The sequence below is a fragment of the Lathamus discolor genome, chromosome 3 (genome assembly GCF_037157495.1).
Source record: "Lathamus discolor isolate bLatDis1 chromosome 3, bLatDis1.hap1, whole genome shotgun sequence".
Lineage (NCBI taxonomy): Eukaryota > Metazoa > Chordata > Aves > Psittaciformes > Psittacidae > Lathamus > Lathamus discolor.
The window spans coordinates 6847281-6866058 of record NC_088886.1 but is presented as its reverse complement, the minus strand read 5'-3'; the positions used below and the strand labels follow the sequence as shown (position 1 = coordinate 6866058).

The following is an 18778-nucleotide window of genomic DNA, read 5'->3' as shown; positions in this document are numbered from 1 at the left end:
GCATGCACCACAGAGAGAAGCAGGTCGGCTTGAAACAAAAGGAACATTTAGCTCACACAGCATGCCCCGGTCTGTGGCGTTCATAGCCACAGGAAGGCACAGAATCAAACAAAATACCTAGTTTTTAAAAAGGGACTGAATAATTTAATGGCCAAAACCAATATTTCCATGCTAAGCAAGGGGTAATCAAATCTTGTGCTTCAGGATGTAAACTGATCGCCCAAGGAGGCAGAGAGGAATTCTCTCTCTTCACTCATCATGCAACTTCACATGATTGACCAGGTATTGTGGGTTTTTTCAAACTCCCTTTGAAGCACCATGTGTAGGATGGCGCTGAAGACATAATACTAGTCTTGAGGGACCTATGATTTCAGGTGGAATTGCAAAGCTAATGCATTCCTCTCCTGAGGATGCATCAGCAGACAATTAAGTAAGGGGACTAATCAGAAAAATCTTGTTTCTATAATACCTTCAGCAATACAACTGACAGAAAACTATTGGAACAACTGATCCTAACTTGGTAACATACCCTGTCCATGAGACTGTGCACATTCTGCACCACACTAAACACTGTCTTCAAACACTCAGCTTCCGAAGGACAGCTCTGGAAGTCAGAGGGGATACTGCCCATGGTGTGTTGTTAAACAAAGTGTTAAACATAGACACTGAGCCAATTCCTCACCTCTACTGCAAAGTATTTGTCACTCACATCAATGGGAATAGTCAGAAACTTGATCTTAACACAAGGTTTTTTCAAAGAGAAAAGTAAAAGTCAAAACATGGAAACTCATCCGTCTTCTCTCATTCTATAAAGTGCATGCCTTCAGAAATCTCAAACAGAATCCAAGTAAGACTTTTACATGAATTTTGTTGTGGTCATGTTTTAACAATGTATTTTGGACAGTGAAAGTTCATACTAACTGGTAACTAAGGTCAATGTGAAGGAACTGTCTAGGTGTGCCATGGGCTAGCAGTGGTCTATAGAAAAGACATCTGAAAGACCATTCCTTTCTTTTAGAACTACTTACCCTGCCACCGCTTTCAGCTTCCTGAAGCAGGCAGAGATGTATCAGAATTTGTGTATCTTCACAATGCACAACAAATGTCTTGTTCCAGTATTATTGCAACATAAAGAACCAAAAAATACATGTCCACATTGACTTTTCTGAGCTTTCTGACAAGATACCCAGATGCATCTTCTATATTCACCCACAGAACTTAGTGTGAGGAACAGACAGATTTAGACTTTGCTTTAGGCAGTCTTTGTTAAAGAGTTGTTCATAGAGCACAGAGCAAGAAATTGTAAAGCCAGATTTTGAGCTGATTTAAGATGAGCCTTTTCATGATCTAGTCGATTGTCTCTTGACAGCCAAAACCTACATACAGGATAGTTAATTATTAAAGACTGAATGGAACGGAAAATTATAAAATAAGGAAAATTATTTCAAACCAAGATTCTTGAATAGCTGGGAATGAAGTGTAGCTGCAAACCAGAAATATCTAAGATAGGGATGTTTCCAATAGAAAAACTTTTTTTTTGATGATGTGATGGCTCGATTGGCAGATTCCTCAGCTAGACAAAGAACCTCAACCCGTATCTCATTGGCCTCAGTGGAAACAGGACCAAATCCAGGCTGAAAACCATCTGTCCCTTATCTCACATAGTTTTGGTATATTTTGGGTTATAAGACCATTCTCTAATACAGTTCTCATGCATAGCACATCATTGTACCAATCTTGATTTTGAGAATTACGTTTAACTCATATGATTAGGAAAAGTATATATAAAGCATGAGGGTAAGAAGCACAAAGCAAACCAGCTGCGTGTTTTATCTTGCCTAGTGCAGCATTGCAGCTAGTTACAAATACCGAGATGTTCCATGAAACCAGGTTCTACCCTAAACTCCAGCCCTCCAACCATTTCATTCATAAAACCTCTCCCCCAAGCATTACAGTTACGTATATTGTGAGAAAGTCCAATTCAGTTCCAGGACCAGGAGATTATGCTTTTTAATGGGAAAATAAAAAAAAAGTGAGCACTGATTTTCATCTCTTCCCATAATATTAAAAATGATGTGTAAAGCTCTGCTAATCTGGTCTCTGGATAGCGCCCAATCTCTTGCCACGTGTTTCTGTTCTGGGTCTTGCCCTCCGGGAATTTCTGTCAGCACATGCTCAGGAAACAGTTATACCCTTCACTTCTTTCTTTACCCTTTTTTTCTGTAAGCCGGACTCTATCTGAAGCCCGGTGAACCTTTGCACTAATCACTGCCAGGTGCCCCTGGCTACGTTTCTGGAATGCAAGGAATCTTTCCCTTCTCTCCCTCTTTCTTCCTTTCTCCTCTTCCCCCCACCTCCCTGATATATAATAAATCCTTCAAGGCAGATCACCTTGCCGGGCATCATTGCGTTTTATTACCCTTTTGTATAAACACTGAGCAAACAAGTCACTGGGCTGTGACACGCTGCCCTTCTGACAAGGCCTCAGTCTCCGCTCCATGGCTGCAAGACATGACACTGTTCCTGGTGTTGTGCTTCTGGTTTTCTCTGTTCTCCCTCTGCTCGTGGCCAGCTCAAATAGGTGGCTGCTGTTGAGACACTCGGGATCTATCCCTGGCGCTGCTACTAATGCGGTATGTGACACATCTTTGCATGTCCCATCTTTAAAGTAGGACTGAGGCAATGACAGCCTTTCCCTAGCTTCTAGATAAATACAGTATACTATTTTTCATTCAGAATACTGTCTTGCATCACTTGAATACAGTTCTATATCTTCCCTCGCCCACACTCCAAGCAGTGTCAAATGAGTGCAGGAGCTAGGAGCGATGAGGAATAAGAAGGGCTTCATAAACATTCTAGAGAACACTATCCACTGGACCTTTAATGTGACTGAAGAGTCTTAGGTCATTTAATTGCTTTAGAATGTTTTTAATAATACCAATAACAGTGATATGAAACCAGCTTTGGGTTCAAAATTACACAGGAGCCAAAGGGGTCCTTTCCTGGTACATTCAGGGGCTTTCTGTGTGGTACAGAGTGCCTCTCTGAGATACTCACAATCTTTTCTACCATCTACACATGCAAGAGTGTAGTTAAGTGTAAAACATAACTCAGTATTTTGTGATGCATTTCATTACCTACACAAACTCATATACACAAACACATTTTCTTCTGTTACATGAATATCTCCCGATTGTTCTGACCTGGTATGTGCAATTTCTGCAGAGTTAATCACAGTGATCATTATGGGAACTGTGCCCATCTAAAAGACATTTTTTTTCATAAGGGTGCGTTCAATCACCTTTGCAATAAAGCTGATGAATCACTACAGTGGAAGCCACTGTAAGGGAAATTTGAAAACTTATTCTTGCTAACAATCTAGCAGGAAAATAGATTTCGAACGTAAAAAAATCCTTATTAATGTGGTCAAAGAAACATCAAATGGATTTCAATAAAGAGCACTGCCTTAGGTTCAAATGATTGCCAGGAAGTCAATTACAAAGACATGCAATCAAACACAGGTATCGTCTACTCCGTATTATCCGGCATGCATTGCATGCTTGACTGATCTATCTTACTTCAGTCATTTCAGGTCATTATTCCCTGGCAGACATGCAGCAGGATGCTTCCAGGTGCAGGTAGGTGCTGTACAGGTAACTGATGTCTGCTTCCTTCAAGTTTAGAGTCTAAAAGGCACTATACCAAATAGTGGAGGTGTTAAAATAACTGAATCACTTGTTCTACTGTGATAAATTGCTGCGTTTGGTGTATAGGGTCTGCATCTAACTGCAAAGTTTTGCTTAGAGAGTAAAACAAAATATGAAGGAAATAAAATAAAAAATCAGCATTACAGATGTTAAGTGTAAATTTTACAGATAAAACCAGTAATGGCTAAAATCATTAACACGATGCTGAAGAGCTGTGGCTGAATCCATATTAAATGCCTTCTGAGTTACTCTGACCACCTCCTTTAACCTCCCACCTTCTTCTGTCTTATTTCTTACTCTAAGAGAGCTTTGCTTACAGCTTTCAGATAAACTGATGAAGGTGCTCTAATGAATGTCAGTCCAGCCTTTCTAGAAACACAAATGAAATACATGCCCGGCTATTTCTGCTGGTGGCCAAACACTGCTTTACCCCACAAGCAAGCACTAAGTTATTCTTAACCATGTATTTTTGAAGTAATCCTATGCTAATGCTAATTTTGCTTTAAGGGGAAGGTGGAAACTGTATAGGCCTATCTGGACATGATTATAAATGAATTCTGATCACATTTTCTACAATGAGATAAACGACTTGGGGTTTCAAACCAGATGCTTTTAATTACTGAGTTTCTTTGTTACATGAACCTCAGCTCCACACCTGTACATTGTTCTTTCTTCGGACAGATGTACTGATGCCCCTTTTGCGTGCTCAGATCCATAACACTGAGATAAATTATGATGGGTTCTTGGCTTCCTCCATTGAAAATGTTTTCAGCTGTCAGAGATATCTGTTTCTTGTTATTGGTTTTAGTGCTTTTGAAAGAAAGACTAAAACACTGACTTGTGTATTCTATTATAAATGAAGAGTATTCTCCAGCGGAGTACACAATGAATGAATGATGTATCTGCTTGGTCCTAGGAACTGTTATAAGAACTGTGGAGGAATTTCATTCTCCAGAGTACTTTTAGAAAGTAAAAGTTTGTTTCCTACAAAGGTTCTAGCAACATGCCATGAGTTCCTACTCACTTACATGAGCTCACAAATGTAAAGATTAGTAGAAGTTAGACGTAAGTTGTTAAAACACCCATCTCTTAAAGTAATGAGAATTAGGTATACAAATATATTTTCCTACCTGGCCCGGATCCTGCCAGTTCAAGGAGATAGCATAGAGAAGAATCTCCCCCATTTCTTTTACTGGTTTTGGGGTGACTTCTTAAATCTTATCCCAGAAACAATCATGCTTCAGAAAACTGGCTGCTTGCAAAAAGCACTGAAACTCTTACAGCCACAGCCTAAGTGTCTTCTCATCTGATGAGCAAGCACCCACCAAACCCTTTATATGCCATCATTATCTCCCAGCTCTGCAGCTCACTGAGAGCAGGTAGAGGGGGCTGGACCACATTCTGCTTTGAAATGGAGGCACCTGTGGGGGTCCTGGCAATGTGTGTTACAAGGGCTTAAACAGGGGTAGGAGCCGGCTTACAGCCTCTTATTGCCAATGTGTAACATGGTAGTTGTATACACAAATCAAACACACCAAGATTTTATCTTGCATATTTGTTTTCAACCTTAAACGTATCAGGAATTTCAAATCTGGTGTTCCCTGGCTGAGCAAGAAGGGAAGCTCTGTGTACCTGCTGTTACTTCATGTAAAGAGAAAGGAAGGACTAAACTGTTAACAGAGAACTCTTTACATTAAAGTGTTTCTATAGTATTTGACTTAACAGGTGCTAAGTAGCAAGCAAACAAAACTGATGTTTAAGCAGCCTGATTAAAATGTCTCTTTTCACTTGATTGTTCCGAAATCCTGTTTCTTGTGATTTTTGTATAGGTTAAGTGGCTCTTCAGGGGGGTCTGGAACATAGTTTGAGCTGGTTACAGTTAGCTGGTGAGAACCCCAGCAAAAGAGATTGTGTAAGCTCCTTCCTCTAACCTTGATGACTTAATCCCTTATATTAAAGACTCACAAGATTAGATTCAGAGCTCTCATTAATCATCACCTATGGACATCACAGATGTCTTAATCCCACTTGTTCTTCATGTACTGTTGTGTTTACAGAGCAGAAATGGAATACAAAAAATAGTTTCACTTTCCTTTCCCTTGGAGACACATCGACCTTCCCAACACAGTGATTATTTGTCAGTACCCTCAGCTTCTTTGGAGAACATGAGTGCTGTTTGTTATGGGCAATACAACTGACAGAGGGCCTCAGTCCCATATAGAGGGACCGTGTTCAGATCCTACAAAGTGACCTTGTTAGGTCATTAAGCTAAATTGGTGCAAATCCCTAACTTGATGCCACCACTCAACCTCACTTAACTTTATTCCTATCAGTTTCATTTAAGCTGATAATTTATCACACTAAATAGTCTAAACTGGAATTTACAGAGACGGTTTACACTTGAAATTAAGCACATTTTAAAATGACTTAGATAGTAACAGCTAAAAAAATAGTAGAAAGCAAGCCAAGTGCAACATTCACCTAAGATTTAATACCAAAAGCTGTTTTTCTATCTTCATTCTGCTACAAATCAAACCAGACTATTTTTGCAATGGGCAAAGTGAAACTGGGTTAGACGTTACACATGGCACGGGCTACAAGAAATGCTAAAATAAACCTTTGCTACCTGAAATAAAAATTAAATGTATATTTAAAGCTGGATTATGACAAACCCACTTTCTGGGTGCCAAAGAATTTCTCAGTCACACACTTTAATTAGTATCAATATGAGTAAAAATTGTGGTCTAGCATACACTTCATGCCAGAAGTTGAAAAAATACTCTCTGTATTGTATAAAGCCAGTATAAATACATTTGGTAATGAAGTCAGATTTTGGTAGAACATTTTCAAGTGAATTAGATAATTTTGTCAAACTATTTAAATGTCTTAGCAAACCATTTGGAAAACTGACTGCTGCACTTGGTATTGACTTTGGCAAAGGGTGGTATAACAGAGGGCTTTTTTAAAAGAATAAGAAAACCCCTTTAAATCAAATTCGGAATCTTATGTCAAACTGGAGCAGACTGTTTGTACTCTGCTTCATGTAGTTTTTGGCATCATGCATATTTGATGACTCAGTAATTAGATTTCTTGATAATAATCATTTGGTTCATTCCACAGACTGAAACTATGCAATCCAGGCTTGTCATCGGACTGATTCACAGTATAGAAATTCTTTGCATTTACTTAAACATGAATGCTGAGACAGCTGACAAATGAGGCAAAACATTCTGTGTGTGCCAGAAAGCAGCCAATATGAAGAAAGGCAGTGGTGGGTGTTTCTTTCCTATTGTAGAACATATATATTTCAGATGAGTAATGGCATACTGCTATGAACTGGCAAAAGTGTAACAGTTCTACAATTCAGTGGCTCCAAGTATTAGATTATTAAGTGATTTTGCCCAGTTAAATGGATGAATGCTTTAAACAAAACTGTGCAAAATGAAATTCAAGGCCTATTAGTTCACACTAAGTTTCTCTACTTGCAATTGAAGTGTCATGCGTGGGCTTTATTTCAGCGGTCATTAATAATGTAAGCATAAACAATTAGAGACAGCAAAAGGATCTTGGACTGGGTATGACGATGCTGAATGTGGATTATTTTGAGTTTAAAAAAGGATATTTGAGATGCTGAAAATTTCCATGTAATTATGTCATGTAACTAGATAGCCTGTTTTAAAATAACCATTCAAAAATACATGCCACTCTCCATTTTCTCCATAATGGATCATGGTTAGAAATCCGTTATCATTTCACTCTTACATTTTGTCATAGGATATTAACCGTGGTGTTTCTGCAAAGACTTTACATTACGTAGGTGTATAGGCACTGGGATAATAATCAGCACTGTTGTCTCCTCTAAGAACAGTGATTGCAGTAGACCTGAAAACAGCAGACGTCAATGGTGGCATCACCTCTGGTCTAAGCAAATGCTCAAAATGCTGTAGCAGGAGCACAGTGAGAAACTCAGCTCACTCAAGCATGGTGTTTCTGGAATGGAGACATGAAGGGCAGCAAGAATTTATCAGTGAGCTTCAGGCCCCTCAAACTGGAAAACTGTTGCCCTCATTCTGGTCAAGTCTTTGCTTTTCTTATGAACGGTACCTGGATGTACCTCAGAAACAAACCCACCTCCCTGACAGCCTATTAAATCCTTCCCATAGTGTATCTTTACTTCATTATTTATTCTTTACTTTGTTGGGATTTTTTGCCTTAACTCCCCTAGGAACCAGCTCCAAGAGGAAACAGCTGAGCAACACACTGGGGAGCACTGAGAGGAAAGGATCCTACTCCCCTGGCCTCAAGTAGTCCCATTCTGCTCATGGATTACCTTCACTCTGGACTGTCTCTATTCTTCCTATTTGTGCTCACTGCCTTCTCCACTACAGAAAGCTTTGTATGTACCTAGTGTAATTTCCATCTAAATAGCATTCCCAATGCCTTCTGTTGCCCATGACTCTGCCATGGGCATGAGCCCACCAACAGGAAATACAAAGCTGGGAATGTGGGTGGCAGGGCAGGGAAGGAAAAGGGCTGGGCATAGGCACCTTATGTGACAGGGACAGGATAAGTCCATTCCTGTGAGCATCACACACTGGGAGGGAGCACTGGTACCTGCTACTGGCATAGGTCAAAAGAGATGGCTGACCGAGGAACAGGGTACAGAAGCTAAGGTTGTTGAAAGGGGGATGGGTCAGTGACTGGACTAGGATGGGAAAACTCTACATTCAGTTGCTGTATTCAGTAAAGAACCCCAAAGTATTTTTAGGAACAAAAATCCCTGAATCTCTCTGTATCCCAAGTTCCCATCAGTAAAGCAAAATCAGAGTCCCCTCCCAGTCCCAAGTGCTTGGAAATAAAACTGTAAGTTTGATGTTTAATTTGCATGAGGCTAGGTGCCAAAAAAAGCCTGAGCAAAAAGATTACAGCATAATTTTGTGGCTTACAGAGATTCTTTACTGTTGAGATGTTATGATATCCTTGAGCAAATGGTACTCTAGAACTGTGAGATACCGTAGCAATGCAATGCAGTCAATACTGTAGCAACACAATCTATGTATCTGAGTCATAATACACTCTTCCCTACTTAGGATCTCACTGGTTAATGCCCGCTGTTGAGAAATGTGTTACAGAAAATCTTACCAGAGAGCAAGGAAGTGAGAAAACTTGCTGCTCTGACACTAAATAAGTCTTACTAAGGCAAACACTGCCTTATTCCTGAGTCATGGTCTGGGGGTTTACCCTTTGAGAGAGTTCTCATTTGAGCTGAGAAAAATTCTCTGCACTTATCCAAACCTGTCAGAAGTCACCAAGGAAGAATAAAGACAAAACAGAATCTAAATGCAATTGCGTGCGATGGAGAAACAAGGCCAAGGCCCTGAATAACTCTGAATAAAAGTCAAAGTTTGCCCTGCTTTGCACAGAGGATGGATGATGTGACCTTCTGAGGTTTCTTTAAAACTAGATTATTCTGATTCTAAACCAGAGTCAGTTTGGGCCAGTGTTTTCCATTGGAACAGCATCCATACAAAGTAAAATACACAATTAATCATTCATTATCATCTTTCACACACATACCCATCCCTGGCACTCTCCAACGGTGACTGGTGGTGATGTGGGCTGGAAAGGGTAGAGTCGAGTGGATGGTGTCTTGAAGGGATGTCGTGAGGAGGTGGCAATATACCTGGTGAGGGACCGTTATGGTTAGCGCTGGAGCCACTGTACATGCCTGTGAACACACAGCATATTGCAAAATCAAATAAGCAAGAAAACATCCAGATAAGTCCTGGAGAGTCCCCAGCTCCTTCCCTGTTCCCCCACCTGACCCCAAGACACAAACACAGCAGCCCACTTCAGCTGGGGGAGTCACCCACATGGTGCGCCATATGACAGTGAATCCTGCTGTGCTTGGAACAGCACTCAAAGTCGTTCCAAGGCATTTTGACATGCGCCTCTCCTCCAGCCCTCCGGTGGTCCACTTCTTCCTTGCTCTGACTGCAGACCTGCAAGCACTCCTCCTGCCAGCCAGCAGGACTTGGCAGGACTCCCACCCTGCCCTTACCACACTTCTGAGTGAGAACCTGCAGTGCTCAGTTGTTTGCAGCATGATGGAGCTCATTTGACAGTAGAGCGGTACCTGATACCAGCATCACATCAGACCCTGAGCTCAGAGCACTGTGTTTGCATAAGGGGGGTCAGGACCTGGGGGTGTTTTTTTGTTGGTAATTTCAAACTTTTTAACTTGACTTTCAAGCAGGAGAAATTTTTAGTGAGACCATGAAAACAAAAGGTTTACACAGAGGTACTGAAGGATGTTGATGTTCCATTCTGGGGGGCACTCTGGCTACTCTCCTCTACCATGGCAGTCAGGCACCAATAGCCAAGTGTCTGCCATGCCCTCAAGTACATACTTTGTTGAGGAAGGTTTGTCCAGGACTCTTAGATTAAGATTTTTCTTATCGTCTCCCTTCTAAAGAGTGAGCCATGCACTAAGACAGACCTAAGGGATCAGGGCCTTGACACTGACTTTTGGCATGAAGACTGAACTGGGGGCCAGTCTCTGTAATGACGGGAGCTCATGGAAGTGCTTGCTGCCTAGAGTTACAAATGCTGTTTGTAAATGCCACCCTATTACAGGGGGGAAAGAGGACTGTCTCCTGGTCAGCACAATTCTTGACAAAACCTAGTCTTTCTTTTCTCTATTTCTCGGCCCTTCTCCTCCTCTTCTTAAAGCTTGCCTACAACGTACCTCCCAGTGTTTTGGCCAGGGAATCTGCACACAGTAGAGGAATGGAGCAAGCACTCACATTGTATTCTGAAGGCTGTAGGGAGCAAATGAAGCTTGCTGTCCCACAGTGTCAAGCTATACAGCACAGATGACCCCATACCCTCTCTGAAGCCTGCATTCTCTCCTCCTGTACACCCATCTTTCCTCTCCCGTTCACTGCGAGCAGAACTACACGTTCAGGAAGCTGCGTGCCAGCTCTGCTGGCTGCGTCCCGTGTCACTGACAGGGTTCTGACTGGCACTTCTCCCAAACCTCGCAGTGACATGGAGCAACCAGAAGGCAACACGAAAATCTGGAGCTGTGGGGAATGTGTGACAGCCCTCCGGGCAGATAAGCAACGGCTGAAGGTCAGCATCTGTTTCTGAAGAGCAGAACCACTAAGGCAAGATTCCAGCCACCTTTGTCAGGGACTTAGGATGAGTCAAAAACCTCTCATGAACAATGAGTCCTCAGCTGCTGGACAGATCTAAAGCAACAAAAATGAACCACACCATCTCTGTCTCCCGGTAGACAGAACATTTGTCAATCAGCCAGTGAAGCCAACTTGCTTTCTGCACCAAAAGCCAGACTGAAGGGGCTTTAAGAAGTCAGATGTTCCCAGGTGATGCTAGGATTTATTTGTCAAAGCCTCTTTTGATAACAGTAAGTGAGTAGCTAGGATGCTATGTTGTGAAAATGGCATTTTTCTGCTGGTGGCTTCAGTCCATTTTATAATACAATAGTTTCCACTCCCCCAGATCCTCACTGTTCATACATTCATTATCAGGCTTGGAAGATGAGCCAAATACCAATTTGACCTTGCCTGTACTGTGTCATTTCACACTTCAGCTGCATCTCCTACAACACATAGTGCAGGTATATTGGCAGCACAGCCCGGAGAAAACTGCTGAACCTAAACCAAGACGTTTAAGCTCTCTAAGGCTGGCAGACTATTACTGGCTCCTGTCAGTAACTCACACAAAAAGCTCAAAACCCCTCAGAATAGTTTTAGCAGTGTGGTGGCCAGTAAACACACTCCAATGTTTTACCTTACATTCCCACCCCAGAACAGTTCACAAACGTTAAAGGTATCTCTCCTGGCCCCTTCCTTACTCTTGCAGCTGCTGAGCACAGTTCAGTTCTTTGCTTGAGGTAGATGAGAAAGAGTAGCAGAGTACTGACAATCAGCATACCCCTCTAGAGAAGCAAGAAGATGTTAAAGAGAAACACTCCCCACATCCACATGTCCAGGAGCCAAGTCCTGCATGATCCCATGCACTCAAAGCCTCCTCATCAGAAAACCAAATGAAACCATAATCCCTGTCACCCTTAGTTTCTGTCATACCCAGCCACTATGCAGAGGAGTTCACCCATCTGCCCACTGTTGGCTCTGAAGAGTAAAGCTTGGGCCTCCTCTCCTGGATAAAGCAGTGTTTCTTCCATCTACCCTGAGTCTATCCAACTTTTGCCTTACTGATCACACTCCTCTGGAAAAGGTCCCTGCTTGGAGCACGTGTGTGCTGCAGCTTGCTGGGTTTGTTCATCAATGAGTTTTCCCCTTCCTACATCTTTTACCTACCACAGCGCCTTCACTCACACTCAGTTTGACACATGGAGTCTCTTGTTCTCACATCCCCTCAGCCCCCTTCCACACCGCAGCTTGTGCTGCCTCACCCCAGAAGCTGCGGCTCCCCTCGCACTGACACCCCTCTCCATAGCATCACCCAGTCAACAGCCTGCCACACGATGAGGGTAAACCCAGCTGGCCCCTGTGACACTGCCAGATGTGGTGCTCCACGTGTGCTGCCTGCTGCCAAGGCAGCATGTGTCACAGCTGAGCCTCTCCCGCGGCGGATTTTGGGTGCCACTCTCTGGTAGCCAGCTGCCAGTACTCATGAAGCTTGTCAGAAGGCAATTATCTGTGAGGAAGTTGTCAAATGCTGCTGAGCTTGGCTCATGGGTTTCCGAAGAGACTGTGGGGAAGGGGATGGACACACATGTGGGCAGAGAGGTGAGCAGAATGATTGCATCAGCCGTGCTTCCTAAGCAACTGAGACCAAACCCAGTTCCAATGTGTATGGTGTATGTCCCTCAGGCACAGGGCTAGTGGGGGAATGGGGGAGCTGGCATCAGACACAGTGATGTGTGCTCCTGGGCTGGGTGGAGAGGCTCTTGAGACTGCACAGCTTACCATTTGGGTGAGGGCTGCACCCACCCATGAAGCTTCTGGATAGAGAGAAAGCCAAAACATGAGCCAACATAGATGAAGAATCAACCCTATTGTTCACTTGCTTCGCTTGCAAGGGGTGTCTGCCTGTAATTAAGAGTGCTTCAAGGGCCATGCGGCACACACAATGGAAGATGGGGTTTACTATGAGATTCCATGTGAGTCTGCAATGAGACATTAGTCATTTCTGTTGAGTCACTGAGAACCAAATTGGTACTTACTTGAAGTTAAAAGTTATCTCTTACACAGTGCAAAACAAGGGCACTCCAACAGAACATTAACATCCCTCAGAGGGACAGACCTTTCTGTGGTCATGGCACTGTGCAGGGCACACTGTTCTTGGCGCTATGAATGCTATCAGCTCTCAGTCATTTATGCTGCTACTGGAACTCATTTTGACATGTTTTTATTCCAGACTCCAGGCCCTCAAAGTCTGGAGCTGCTGTCACTGATTCCGTGTCTGCCCAATGGTGTGTTCCTGGGTGTTAAGCCCAAAGATGGTGCTTTAAGAAGGACATATTGGCAGTGGCTGCTTATCAGGAAAGAGGGTGAGCTGCCTCATTCAGGGAAGCAGGAGGTATCTGCTGCTATGAGGGTCTGTGATGTCCTTCCCACTGCCAAGCCTTAACAGAAAGGAAGAGGGGAGGGAAATGCTGTCTTTAATGAAGATCCCTTTTCCCCTTTGAGGAAATGAGGTGCCTCTACAATGGAAGAAGCCAAGGAGAGAAGAGAAGTTGCAATTCCAGCCTCAGTATAATTTTCAATACTTCTGATTTTGCTCCTTTTACAGAATCACAGAATCACAGAATCCCAAGGGTTGGAAGGGACCTCAAAAGATCATCTAGTCCAACCCCCCTGCAAGAGCAGGGTAACCTACAGTACATCACACAGGAACTTGTCCAGGCGGGCCTTGAATATCTCCAGTGTAGGAGACTCCACAACCCCCCTGGGCAACCTGTTCCAGTGCTCTGTCACTCTTACAGTAAAGAAGTTCTTCCTGATGTTAACGTGGAACTTCCTATGCTCCAGTTTACACCCATTGCCCCTTGTCCTATCACTGGATATCACTGAAAAAAGCCTAGCTCCATCATCCTGACACCTACCCTTTACATATTACAGTTTCTCTTCCTTTTTCTCAGCAGTGAGCTATAATATTCTGAGTACCTGAAGTCAAACAGAAGCCTTTGGAGCTGTTAGGAATGACTGTTCTGCAAGTACAGCCCACTTCAGGACTGTGCACCTTGGGCCTCTCCATGCATTGACCATCTTAGCTTGTAAATATATGTCATCAATCAATATTTTAAATGGCTTGGCCTTTAACCTTAACATCTGCTGCCAAAGCAGTACTCAGGCATCTGTGACAAGCAGCCTTTTTTTAACCCAGCTTTATCCTAACTGAGACCAGAAAAACAATAATAAAACATGCTCAGAGAAAATGCCCGAGTGGAATTACCTCAATGGAGACACCTCCTCTGCAGGGAGAGCGACACGAGCTCACAGCTAGAGCTGAATGTTCGCAGCCATGAAGCATCTTAGTTATGAGGAGGGAAAAAGGAGGAAGTTCTAAGGAAACAATGGGTTCTTCTGGCTGCAAAACATTCTTTTGCTCACTGTCTTACCCTAAGCACAAACCTGCTTTGAAGTCAGGCACAAGGGATGGGAGCTTTTGAAATATTTCATTTTTCCTGGGATTGGTTTTCATCCCTGACATATTTAAAATGTGCTTTAAACTTGGAGAAAGACAAAACTGAAACTCTCCAGGAATCCAAGTGATCCCTAAAGCCCAGAGCTCTGCACATTAATAATGTGGTTTCTTGGGGAGGGGAGGGGGAAAAAAACCCAAAACACAAAACAAAAACCCCAAACCATGAACATTTTCATATTTTCAAGTGGAATCAAGAGGACATCATATGCTGTACTTATCCATGAATATCCTGTATAGACTACTGGAGCTGATTTCTACAGGAATATTAGCTCTGATTGTCTGAAGGAGCAAATGTGCAACCATTGCAGCCAGTGGCTGCAGAGGTGGCAGCAGGAATGTCCTTATGGTTTAATTCTGTAAGGATCAGCACTTTAGTTTATATACCCTACATTATGACAGAGGAACAGATTTGCTTATGGAATTGTACTACACGTAGTAGGAAGAAACTTCTGTTTCACTGTAAAACAGTCTTTCAAATCTTGATTTATTTTCCCTGGCACTTCATACTGTGCATGTGATGGGGTCTCATATGGGGTGACCCAATGGAAGCACCGGGGAAGACTTACTAGGTTTTTTACAGCATCCTGGTGCTGGATTGATATAATCAGCAAAGAAATCATATCTGAGAAAGGCAGTGTTGGTGACAGACAAAACCTTTCATTTCACAAGAGTTCTCAGAGATGACACTGAGAGGTTAGGGATGGTCTGTTTATCTGCAAGCAAATAACTTCCTTCCTGTTTTACTGTTGTCACTTGAAATCTGAGGCTATTTCTGAGGTTAAGTGAAGCCTGTTCTGGTTCTGAAACGTCCCTGGTCTGGCCTGTCCTGCCTGGAAGTGAGAGGCCAAGCCATGCCGAGGGTGGAGAGCAGAGGCCGTGTGCTGCCCTCACAGATCTCAAGAGTGCAGATGACAGAGGTAGAGAAGGGAAGTAATCCCCCCAAGTCCCTCCAGCTTTCTGCCACTTTCCAAGGAGCCACATACAAACCATGAGTGCAGGCTCCCAAGGGAACAAGGCTGGAATGATGGGTTATTTCCCTTTCTCCTCCATTCTGTTCACCAGTTACATTCCAACATTTTAGCACAACTTGAACTAGAAAGAAGAGCAGATGTCAAGCAGGATGCATTTCTTGGTTAGTTTTTAAGATCTTGCCTAAGTAATGTTTTGTACTTTATTACTTTGCTCTTTCAAAGCAAAATATATTAATAAAGTACGTCAGTTCTTCCCTTGGTGCAGAGGAACCAGCACCAGGCATTTTTGTTTTCTAATCCCAGTTTACCATTGGATTTCTCTAAGCCTCACCAGAAACAAGCCAGGGTTTGGCTGGAAAGCTTGTACTCAGTTACTAAATCAATGTAAAACTTACTTAGTAATAGCAAGTCAAGCCTCTCCTCACAGTGGAATTGAAAGAGGATGCAGTGCATCTTAAATCAAGGTTAATTTAGCTCTAAATTAAATAATTTTATGAATAATGTTGGATTTTAATAGCACTGAACTTTTCTGATATTGACCAAGTTTGAAAGAAAAGTCTTCAAAAATGGCATCCCTGCCTTTTTGTGTCTCACCTTGGCTCTGCTCTGCAATCTGAAGACTTTGTCCTGTGAGGAAAGCCTGAGAGAGCCAGGCTTGTTCAGCCTGGAGAAGACATGGCTCTGGGGAGATCTTATTGTGGCCTTTCAGTGTATAAATGGGGACTATACGAAAGATGGGGACAAGATTTTTAGCAGGGCCTGTTGCGACAGGACAAGGGGTGATGTTTTTAAACTGAAAGAGGAGAGATTCAGACTTGATGCAAGGAAGAAATCTTTTACAATGAGGGTGCTGAGGCGCTGGCACAGGGTGCCCAGAGAAGCTGTGGCTGCCCCATCCCTGCCAGCGTTCAAGGCCAGGCTGGACACAGGGGCTTGGAGCAAGCTGCTCCAGTGGAAGGGGTCCCTGCCCGTGGCAGGGGTTGGAACTGGATGAGCTTTAAGGTCCCTTCCAACCCAAACAATTCTATGACTTTATGATTCAAACTGTCCTCCTCTCTTAGGCACAGCATGCAGTATACCAGCCTCCAAATTCCTTGTCCCCAGATTAGGAACAGTCTGTTCAAAACTTAGTATGCATTATTAGTTAAACAGTGAGAGAATGAAAATGCGATTAAGAACTGTTACATCTTTTTTCCTGGAGATTCTCTACAGACCATACAACGTGCAAGGTATAAAATGCCACCATCCATCCATCCCATTTCCAATGTGCAGCTGGCATTAAAAAATGAGTTAAAAATACAGGGATGCATCTGGAACATGAGAGGGAATCACCCAAGAAAACACAATGACAGCTTCTTCATCAAGTGAATGGTGCGGTCTAGAGTTTTGTGCATAGTATCGGTTACCCATCCCAAAGTGGATATTGCAGTTAGAGAAGCTTCAAAGGCAGTAATATGAATGGTTCTCTAAAAGCAGGTTCCACAAAGCACACCAAGTAAATGTCTAGGTATGTATTTTTCTCATGGAACATCATCTGAAAGTTGCATGTTCAAAATTAATCAAGAAAAGTAAAAGCCCCCCCCTCCCAAAGTAAGGGCTCTGTAACGCAATGATTGATAGATAATGTTGCTGAAGCCAAGAATAAGTATGAAAATTAGAAAAGGGGATAAATAGTTATACAGACAGAAAGAGATTTGAGAGGAAAACACCTAAATAAAAGGTTCCTCACACTAATCTCTACAGTCAGTGGAGGGATACGAGTGCCTTTACAAGGTGAGGCAGATCACATTAAACTCATGGCCTTTGAGAGTGCCTCCTTCTCTGAGCTGGCTAAACAAAGAACCTGAGATTGCTACATCCCCGATTTGGGAGCCTCCACTGAGGTTCAAAAGTTGTGAATCTAGATGTTATTTTCTGCAGAAGGGAATGGAAGCATCTTTTTCTCTTCCTATAAAATGTATGGAACAGCCTAAGGTCCCTGAAAGGGGCCAGCTCTTGTTCAACCCACAGAAAGAAAAGACGGACAAGAAGGAATGAAAGAAAGATTAAATACTAGAAAAGATAATTAAACCAGCATGTTTGACATTTCACATTCAAGCCTTGCTCCATTCATACATCACCATATTACTTGTTACAACCACACAGTGCATGATAATACACAGCCTCATCAACTTTTCTGCAGCTCCTGAAGAGCTGGAAACCCTTATGGCTGCGTGCCTTTGTCTTTGCTAGAGCACTCGTTTGGCTTCAGCAAAGCTCATGCACCTGCATTCTGCTCAAGCCAAGGCAAACTTTGAAATGGACAGAGGCTGACCTTCAGCAGGGCTGCTACACCCCTCATGTGAAATTAATAGGAGCCATTTGGCTGACTAACTCTGCTAGAAAAACCACTCAGGCCTTAGTAAACAACTCCCAAATTAGCTCATTTTATTTCCTGGTTTGGGTTGGGGCTTTTTCATCTTCCATAGTGGCAAATCAGACCCAAAAGCTTTTCTGTTTTAGCTCCTCTATTACATGACATATTTAGCACCGTCCTTATTTGAAGTATTCTTACCTGTAATTAAATCATGATGACCTACAGATCTACCACACTTGCCGTCCAAAATGTGTTGTGAAGATGTGTGGAGCTGTTGCATAGCTAAGCATTCACTTAGTACATCCTGTTCAATGTCGGTACAGGAATTTAGCTACAAGAGGAGGATAAAACAAACATTTTATTCCAATGTAAATCAAATTACTTTTAATTAAATTAATATCTCTTTTTGCTTAAAGATTTTGTATAGAAAGAAGGAAGAAAATACCATTCTTAGGAACTCGGTGTAATTACTTGGCATTCTCAATTAGAGATAATTTGGGTGTTTTCAAGTGCACAAGTTAAATGTGCTAATCTGAAATCAGCAACAGTTTGCTTCAGAAAATGATGTCCCCTGTGTTTCTTCAAACCTTCCCGAGTAATTTAACTGCATATTTTCAAGCTTTCTGTAGTTCCTTGGGTTCTGTGGCAAAAGGATTGCCTCACCTCATAACTGTGACACTTGGAAAGACATCTGATAGGGGAAGAAAAGCGTTTGTGCTTATCAGATTAGGACTGGTGGAATAATGCGCTGTCAGTAACGGGTAAGAGGTATCACCGATACATCAGCTGTGCTCCACGTAAATTAAAGCTCTGGCAAAAGTGTCTGAAGCAAACTCTTGCAAACCACAACGTCGATCATATTAAAACCAGCAGGAGAGGAGAATTAAGAAAGAAAAGCATTTCTAATTCTCTTTCAAACATGCTGATGCTGCCAAGCTTTTGTCATAATATAGTGCTCACATTACACAAACAGCCATCATATTCTATAGCCATTAATAAATAGTTATTGTCTTTGCGTTTACAGTTTTGCATACCGATCTCCCCTG

At 42.5% G+C, this 18778-nt stretch overlaps 1 protein-coding gene across 5 annotated transcripts in view; it reads right to left on the bottom strand.

Annotated features, from left to right (window-relative positions):
* Positions 1-18778, bottom strand: part of GLIS1 (GLIS family zinc finger 1) — a 198975-nt gene that overhangs the window by 14872 nt on the left and 165325 nt on the right. For 4 of the 5 annotated variants that reach the window (XM_065673306.1, XM_065673308.1, XM_065673305.1 and 1 more), the window contains 2 exons: positions 17931-18063; positions 9285-9435 (listed from right to left, as the gene is read on the bottom strand). In XM_065673306.1, the coding sequence (XP_065529378.1) occupies positions 9285-9435; positions 17931-18063 (284 nt within the window). The remainder of the gene's footprint in view (positions 1-9284; positions 9436-17930; positions 18064-18778) is intronic. The other variant, XM_065673307.1, reaches the window with a different exon arrangement.